The following is a 9,334-nucleotide window of genomic DNA, read 5'->3' as shown; positions in this document are numbered from 1 at the left end:
AGTGAGAGAGAGAAAGAGCAGCGCCCTGTCGGTTCCGAGCGCAGCCAGGGAAAGCGGCCTCGAGCCGAGTGCGAACTGCGGGATGCGGCAAAGGACTCCTTGTCAACCAAAAAAGGGTGGGGGTGGCAAAGGCAAAGCCTGGGAGGCGGGGAAGGGAAGAGCGGGAGACCCCCAGACAGAACGGCTGAGGGGAAGGAAAGATGGAAGGAGGGAGGGATTGAGAAGCGAAGCCAGGGAGGGCTGAGAGAAAAGGGGAGCGTCGCGCGTGAGAGAGGGGCGGGGCGTGCATTCCCGAAACGGATGGAGAAAGCCCTCTCGCAGCGAAAGCGCTCCCAGCCAGGGGGCTGCAAGATAGGGCTGGGAGCGCTTTCGTCCCGAGGAGCTGAAGCTGCAGCCGCCGCCGCGAGAGAAGTCGCGCCCCAAGGCAGGGGGCGGCGGAGGAGGAGAGGGGGCAGATCGGGCAGGGAGCTTGGCGGCACACCTGCCTGTGTCTCGCGGCACACTAATGTGCCGCGGCATACTGGTTGGGAAACGCTGTGCTAGAGAATGTTTTTAAAGAATTGGCTTTCAACTTCATTATGCTGTTAAGTATGAAATGTTGGATGAAATTTTACAATCCCACAATTATTTCATCTTGATTTTACATTTACTAATTTGTTTTAGGGAGGTTTTAAATATGTGAATGTAATTATATGCTCAACATTTGTGTTTTATCAAAACACTAAAAGTAATGGATTTATTGAGCATGCTGTATGGAAGGGGAAAAGACTTTTTCAGTGAGAAAGCAATTTCACTCTTAAAAAGCTTGCCTTTCTTGTATTCTTTCCGTATTCCCTTTTTTCTCCTTTAAAGGGTTTAAAAAAGAAGGCACCTGAATAGGCAACAGTATTATTTTTTTATTTTATTTTTATTTATTTATTTCATCTAGTATGTATTAGATAACAGGTATAAGTAGAAACATAACTATAAATACATGAAATGGATATGAATAAAAGGGAACATTAGGAGAAGGACAGTAGATACGCTGGTACACTTATGCACACCCCTTAACCCTGTTGTTGTATTCACATTTAGTATACACTTGTACTGTTTTGGGTGTAACGAGTATAGCAAAAAGTAAACAAAATGAAATAACCCCCACACTCTTAGTAAGAACCCCTCAAATGAGGAAAAGTCAATTAATCACAAATTTCAGATCTGCATGACAAATAATCTACAGGGTCTCAAATTTCATTTCTGGTCATATAGACCCGAGCATAGGTCTTAGGAACCTTAAAGACCTCTTAGGAACAGGGTGAGGTCTAAGGCAGCGGTGGGTTGCATTTACCTGCAAATTGGTGACCTACGCACGCATCCTCTTTATTTCCTTGCACAGGAAGCAAAAATGTGAGATTCTGGTGATTTTCTGCTTCCATGAATGCAAGGAAGGAAAATATTGCTGAAATCTAGCACATGATAGGATCCTCTCATGAGATTTTGTTTCTGCGCATGCACAGGAAGCAAGATAGCTGGAAAATTCAAGAAAAAAATGGTGCTGTCGAAAGACCGGCACTGGAGCGGTCGCGCACAAATTATGCAATCTGGCATCCGCTACTAGGACGGAGTCACCTTACACACTGGTAGAAACCAACCACTGGTCTAAGGGTAAAGTTTTGGGTTTGAGAGAAAAAAAACCAATATTTTTTAAAAGCCAAAACCAAGATGGCAGTGCATGCGCAGTGCCGGAACCTCGGCTTCTGCAAATGCACAGATGAAAAAAATCTGCAAAAAATCCCCTCCCAAAAAGTTTAAACCTCCCTCACCAAAATGGCAGCATCCACCGACCGGCACCGATAGAACTGGCTCTGTGATGTCACCAGAGATTTGATACCGGTTCTATAGTGTGTTTGTGTGTGTTTGTATACCTCTGGTATATATACTGATTCTGAACTGAATGTTAATTTTATAGATTTTTAAGTGATAAAAACAACTGGCATTGGGATCTCAAACTCATCATACATTGGGGAGAATGTTTGTTTTAATTGATACTCTATGCTGGGGACAAAATTTAGTAAAATTCACAATATTCTCGAGAACATCCTACTTCGTTCTTTAAAAGCTAAAGCCCTTATTTCATCGCCCTTGTTCTCATCGCTTATATTCTATCTTTCAAAACTTTCTTTGATATGAAAATAACAGAACAACCATAACAGAAAGGAGTAAAAAAAGTGTTCTTACATATAGGAAAGTGGAGTTTTAAAAATGTCCCATTTTTAACCATTGACCCATGCTTTTCTTTTGTTCATGCAAGCTTTGCATTATTAAAACAGGGTTAAGTTATGTTTCCTCATTTGAGTGCCTCTTCCTCATCACAAGTCCTTGTTGTTTTTCAAGGTGATACTAACTGAAAATACTAAATAAAGTTACTAGAAACTCCAACTGACAAATACAGAAAATAGCACAGATATTTTCCTTTCCCTGGACTGTTTGCAAAGCGGCAATGTCAATAAACTAAAATGTTGCTGAATTGAAGGAGAAAAATGAAAAATAATGTGTAGCATGGATGTAAGTGTAAATAAATGTATAAGTTAAATTCAAAAAGCTGGTTTTAAACATTTTAATGCTTTTTTGGCAATGCTGTTACTGTGAGGTCTGGCACTTAGATCATTAGAGCTGAGTACTCCAAGGTCCTTGTCAGAGTGAGAGTCCTCTAGTCTACAAGGTCGTATTTGCCCAGATTATATTTTGTATTTTTATTTTTTGCCAACGTGTTAGACATTTGTTGGTTGAGATTTGGAGTTGCCAATTGTTTGACCATTCTGGCAGATAGTCAAGACAGTTTGCTTGATCATTCTGACAGAGTCAAGACAGATAGTATTTTTGTAGGGCAGCAACATTGTTGGTGGTGTTGAATAGTTTTACACCATCAACAAAGAGAACACAGTTGCTTATAATCTGATTGCAAAGGTCACTTGTGTATAGCATATAGTGTATGGGTTCTAAAAATTTTCATATTGCTTTCACCACTAACATAAACCTACCTTGCCAATCCTTCTGATTGCTTGCCAAGAGAGGCTTGGGCGTGTTAACATTTCCCCCTTATTTCTGCATCGCCCAAGAGCAACTTCCAGGTGTGTCAAAATGGAGATGTGTTGTCACCTCTGCCTTGCAAGGAAGTCAGGTGGTTAATTGGCTTTCAGAGAGGCAATAAAAATAGGACAGGAATTGGCCGCCTCTACAGCTTTGTACATACTCAAGGCTGGCGCTTCAATTCAGCAGTAGGGAAAAGGCCCGTTTGGTTACTAGGACAAACAGTTATATAACAGAAAAAGAAAAGGAAGGAAGGAAGGAAAGGGAACGGCTGGATATTGGAAAATAAAAATAATAATCGGAATCGAGGCTAATAGAGGCCAAGAGTCTCCACCGTCAAGCAGATCAACGCAAAGACATGGAGCAGCTCAAATGCAGCAGGATTATCTCGCAAGGTTACATGTTGCACCGCGTCATCTGATAGGGAGCCTCATTCGGGCATGTAGGAATTACTTCCGAGCAAAAGCCCAAGTCTACGGTTACAAAAGAGGAACCAGCCACCAGAGCCGACGGAAAGGTAAGCTTTGACGCGTCAGGTAAAACGGAGCAAAGGCAACCGGCTGGTGAGATTAACCCGCTTTCTCCCCTCCACCGCCCACCCTGCTTTCTGGTGCGGCAACCCGCGACCCCACCGCCATCTTAGCTAAACCCAGACGCGGGGCGGGCTCGGACAGCCCGGACCCGCCTCTGCGGTGAGCTCATACGCAGCCGGGCTCAGCCCCACGCGAGGTGCCTCCCGTCAGGACGACAGCCCCCACCCCCTCGCAAGGCCGGAGATGCCCGCTTTGCTTTTGCTCTCACTGTTGCAGCCCCCGTAGGGCGAGGGCAGGTAAATCGAGGCAGGAGCGCCCCGGAGAAGGGCTTGTGGGCGGGGAAGGAGGGGGGGGGGGAGGCTCGTAGCAGGCTGCAGCTCCCCTTCGCAGGGTGGAAGCGACAGCCAGCTGCTTGCTGTGGGGAGCCGGGCATTGAGAGGGCGCGGGAGAGGTAAGGCATTAGCCGGCTTCCAAGACAAGGCAGTGGGCTGAGGAGGGGCTTCTCCCGCTGGGCCACGCTTGGGCTGTTCTTCACGGAATGGACTTTAGCTGAATTGAGGGCTTGTGGCACTCCAGGGGCTAACGCGCTGCAGGAGAGGTGTGTGTGTGTGTTTGTATGTATTTCGGAGGTTGTTGCCTTCCCTCCAAGACGTCTCCTCTGTGGGAGCTTCTGTTTTGCCCAGTGACAACTAAGAGCACGGAAAGCGAGGTGGTGGTGGTGGGGGAATGGTGATTTTGCTTGGCGCTCTGTGAGAGACTTGCACTCGCACTCGCCTCAGCTTTGCACCGGTTAGCATCAGCCGGCAGCGCCGTTCTGGCCGCAAATCGACTCAAACTCGCCACCAAGCGCGTTCTCTTTTGTCGTAAACGCGATCCTATTGGCTGAGGGCTGGGGCCGCCTCAGGTGATACTGGCGCTTCTCTTGCAGCTTCGCGTGGGAGGGAGCGGTGTGGGTGGTGGGGTGATGGTGGGTCCCCTTCTGTTTGAGACCTAAACCTGGGCTGGATGCGTTTCTTTTAAAAGCAGTTAAAGTTTGTAGCGATTTAGTTGATTAGTTAGTCTTCCATCCTTCCGAAGGTCGGTAAAACGATGACCATGATAGTTGGGGGCAATACTTAATGACAATCATTAAGTGTTGTACCTCATGATTCTTGACAAATGTATATTTTCCTTTATGTACACTGAGAGCATATGCACCAAAGACAAATTCCTTGTGTGTCCAACCACACTTGGCCAATAAAAGAATTCTATTTTTCTATCTATATCCTGACTTTGTAAACAGCTTAGCACTGTGAAGTGGTATATAAGTGCTGTTGCTATTATGATCAATGCATCCAAGCATGCTTTCAGAAAGTCAAAATGCGGGTACTACTTAAACCAGCATTGACCCTGCAGGGTTATTTGGCAATGATTTTTTGAAGTAGCTTGCTGAGGTTTGTTTCAAAGTTGTTGTTTTTTCAAGAGGCAGGTGGACTTTCTGAAAGTCTAGAAAGTCCAGTTGCCTTTTGAAAAAGTATCTTTGGGACAACCATGACCTGGGAATCTCCAAAGACAACTTGCCAGGATCTTTATCCTAGGGTTGAATAGCCCAAAGTCAACCCAGTAGGCTTTGTACCCACAGTCTTCCAGTTCCTAGTCCACTGCTTTTAATCACTGCATAGAGCTACTCTCATGATACAAAGGCATTGGGTAATTTGTGTTTTTGTACCAGGTGTAAATATCAGAAGAAATTCAGTATTTTAATTACCGGTAATCTCTTTCTTAAACTCAATAAAGGTCAACTGGCCAAAATGACACCATCCTATTGCAATTACTTATTCCTTTTCCCTGTACTTACTCAATGACATACCGGTAATTGCAATATCGTTTAGTGGATTAAGTAATTGTAAAACTTCATTGCCTGGTGGTGACTTCTGTACACTTTTAAACAGCATGTAGCAATAGTATTTAGACTTATATACCACTTCATAGTGCTTTTACAGCCCTCTCTAAGCGGTTTACAGAATCAGCATATTGCGCCCAACAATCTGGGTCCTCATTTTACCGACCTCGGTAAGATGGAAGACTGACTCAACCTTGAGCTGTTGGTGAGTTTTGAACTACTAAACTACAGCTAGTATATAAAACTGTTATATCTTCAAAATTATATTTGCATTTCTCCCCTTTTTTTGCCCACCGAGGTACAATTTTGTTCAGGCGTCAGTGTAGAAAATCAGATGACAGATGGTTTAGTTGGTTTTCAAAAACAGGAAATTCAAAAATAAGCTGGCTCTTATGTTTTATTTTAAAAAACTTTTCACCTCCCCAGATTATTGTAAGAATGTTTTAACAAGGTTGCTTCCTGTTGCAGAAATTTTTCTTTGCAATTCCAGTCAGTATACTTTCTTCCACAAAGCTATCCTTCTTATTTCTATTTGTGATTGGCAAGTATACTTGGATTTCATGTCTGCAAGTATATTTCTGAAAGTAAGTTAATCATTGTAGTTTATCTACAAGCAGTTCAGTTCCTTTTTACCACCATCTCGATGTCACCTGCTTTGTTTTTTGTTTCTCTTTTCAAGAAGAGTCAATGTTCTGTGTCCACTGATAAATATTCAACCTAATATGAAAATGGCTTTTGGTTTGACATGTTGGCAGTGACCTAGACACAAATACCGAATGCAATACCAGCTCAAAATTATAAAACAACAGCATTGCCTTTCTTCTTTTACAGATCAGACTCTACTTTTAGCAATTTGAGAAGGGACAAATGAACATGGATCTTTTTACTCACATCAACACAAAGAATATCTTTTCTGCAACTAATATGTCTGGTCTTCTATCTGACAAGTTTGAGGATCAACTGAACTTAAGCAGTAATTCTCCTTCGATGTCAATAAGTAAGCTTTTTCCAGCTTTGTTACAATGCTTTGGCATTATCCTTTGTGGATATATAGCTGGAAGAGTTAATATAATTACATCCACTCAGGCCAAAGGATTAGGAAATTTTGTCTCCCGCTTTGCACTCCCAGCTTTACTCTTCAAAAATATGGTCTTATTGAATTTTTCCAACGTGAAGTGGTCCTTTCTGTACAGCATCCTAATTGCCAAAGCCTCAGTATTCTTCTTAGTCTGTGCATTAACATTTTTGATAGTGACTCCTGAAAAACGATTTAGCAAAGCTGGACTCTTTCCTATTTTTGCTACTCAGAGCAATGACTTTGCACTGGGATATCCTATAGGTAAGCATCATTTTATATATAATTGTAATTTTTCAAGGTGCTTTAGAATCAGCATGCATAATACCCATTCCTGAAACACATATTTCGGGCTGTGGGGAGGAGGGGTTTATGTGTGTCTCTAATACAATACATAAATTATCCACTTTATCAGCAATATAGTGCTTTTTTTGAAGCCGGTCAGTTTTTGTACTGGTAGTGCAGTATTTTAATTTTTGAGAAGAAAATATATTTTGCTTCCTGAAAGAAAAAATATATTGGCGTGATATTGCAAAGATGAGGTGTTTTTGTTAAAGGTACGGTAAGTGTTTTTTGGCCTGTGAAACAAACAAACAAACAAACAAACAAACAAACATTCCATATATTAAACTGCACCCAAGCCCCAAAATAACATTGTAAAAAGCGATAGATATTGTACTGTAGCTAGCATTTGGTGTTTAGTCAGTCATGAATTGTAAGCCATGCTCTGTGACTCAGAGAGTCTGATGAAGTTAACAATTATGCTTTACTTAATGAACCATTACTGGATAAACAACAGATTAAGATGATATATAAACTTACTCTCTGTGCATGAATGCAATAGTTTCATCATTTGTAGGGAGTGGCACATTAGGCATTACTTATGGATCTCCAGATAACAAAAATGTATTCACCTTTTTTATATTGCCTGTTCTTGAAAGTTACTCTGATTCACAGAGCTTGTATTTGTATATAGTTATTTAATGTTACTTTATGCTGATACCATTTATAAGAAAATACTAGTTTGAATGCTTAGCTAGGGAAAGAAAAATTGGATTCTCCGTTTTAGTACACAAGTAAATATTGGCAAACCAAATTCAGGTGGCTATGATTAAATGGTACTTTACAGAATGGAATATAGCTGTGTCCTTTAAGCACCATTAAGTCCTAAATAATATACTAGTATATACGTCATTCTAAAAATGCTAACTAAAGAAACTTAGCAGAATGAAGTTTGGGGTTATCATGTAAAGGGCAATTATAGTGTGATGAAACAGGAAATTTGATATAATAGGTTTTCTAGACTGCAGAAGTTGGTAAACATATTTTTGAAAATGCAGGTAGACCATTCACTCTAAGTTATGACATCTATTGTGATTTACTTCAGCTTAAAATAGAACTTATTTATTTATTTATTATATTTGTCAAACAAGTATAGAATTATAGTTTGTATTAACAAAGTATAAAGAAGTGATAAAAAGGATAATAAGACAGAAGGACAGGATGGTAGACCAGGGGTCGACAAAGTTGTTCAGAATCTAGGAGCCAGCCAAAAAATTTAGGAGCCAGAATTTTTTTTAAGCAAACTTGGTTTTGTAACCCCCTCATATATACAATCCCACGTAACATCCCCTTATAAATACAGTCAATCATCAATCATCCCTCCTGAAATTTATACCACTGTCTCATTTATGGGTACTTCTCCTGTCTTTCCCCCTTTTCTCTCTCATGTTTCTCATTTCTCTCTCTTCCTCCCTTTTTCCCTCATTCCTTCTCCCTCTCACTTCTCCTCTTTTTCCATCCCTGTCTCTCTCCCCCCCTTATGTGTGTGTATGTATACACAGTCCAACCATTTCCAAAACCAGTTGAGGGCTGGGTTTTTTTTCTCTTTTATCCTTTTCAAAAACAGGTGTGGGCTGGGGGGGGGGGTTCTTATTATTTGGATGCTTTTTACCATATGCTTCAAGAATCACCTCTCTCTCTCTCTCTTTTGTTTCTCTCTCCTCTCATTCTCTGCCTCAATCATTTTATCATTTCTCCTTTTTTCTCCCATTTTTGTTCTCATTTCTCTCACTCTCCTTTCCTCTCCCTATCTGTCTTGCTTTCTCTCTCTCTTGCTATCTTTTTCTCTCTCTTGTTCTCTTATTTTCTCTCTCTCTCTCTTGTTCTTTCTCTCTCTCATGCTTTCTCTCTCTTGTTCTTTCTCTCTCTGTTGCTCTCTCTCTTATTTTCTCTCTCTCTCTCTCTTTCTTTTCTCTCATTCCCTCTTTCTCTCTATCCTTTCTATCTCTCACTCTTTCCTTCTCTCCCTCCCTTTCTCTCTCTTTCCATTCCCTCTTTCTCTCTATCCTTTCTATCTCTCACTCTTTCCTTCTCCCCCTCTCTTTCTCTCTCTTTCCTTTCTCTCATTCCCTTTCTCTCTATCCTTTCTATCTCTCACTTTTTCTTTCTCTCCCTCCCTTTCTCTCTCTTTCCTTTCTCTCATTCCATCTTTGTCTCCTGGGGCTGACTGCGCCTGCCCTGCACCCCCCACCACGGAGGGAAAGCATTTGGCATCGGCACCGCCAACCCCCCCCCCCCTCCACAAGCAGCAAAAGCCTCTGCGACTGAGCCGGAAGGCAAACGGTGCACCCCGCCGCTTAGGCTTTTGCTGCTCCTGGGGGGGGAGGATTTTCTCCTCCGCGCCCCCCCGGCAGCCAAACGTCGCTGGTGCAGGAAAGCAGCGTGTTAAAAGGCGCGCTGCTTTCACGGAAAACAAACCCGGCTTTCCTGGCA

At 42.1% G+C, this 9,334-nt stretch overlaps 1 protein-coding gene across 9 annotated transcripts in view; it reads left to right on the top strand.

The window, feature by feature from the left end:
* Positions 1–999: 999 nt before the first annotated feature.
* The window catches only part of GPR155 (G protein-coupled receptor 155), a 42,899-nt gene continuing 34,564 nt past the window's right edge, over positions 1,000–9,334 (top strand). The window contains exons 1-2 of one of the 9 annotated variants that reach the window (XM_070731789.1): positions 1,000–3,586; positions 6,316–6,823. In XM_070731789.1, coding sequence (XP_070587890.1) covers positions 6,352–6,823 — 472 coding nt within the window. In that variant the 5' untranslated portion in view covers positions 1,000–3,586; positions 6,316–6,351. Of the gene's footprint in view, positions 3,587–3,746; positions 3,899–3,982; positions 4,201–4,401; positions 4,507–6,315; positions 6,824–9,334 lie in introns of those variants that run through there. The other 8 variants (XM_070731794.1, XM_070731795.1, XM_070731788.1 and 5 more) reach the window with 8 other exon arrangements.

This window comes from Erythrolamprus reginae, chromosome 1 (genome assembly GCF_031021105.1).
Source record: "Erythrolamprus reginae isolate rEryReg1 chromosome 1, rEryReg1.hap1, whole genome shotgun sequence".
Taxonomy (NCBI): Eukaryota; Metazoa; Chordata; class Lepidosauria; order Squamata; family Dipsadidae; genus Erythrolamprus; species Erythrolamprus reginae.
The sequence above is the reverse complement of the archived record's forward strand: the minus strand, read 5'-3'. Positions and strand labels throughout refer to the sequence as shown.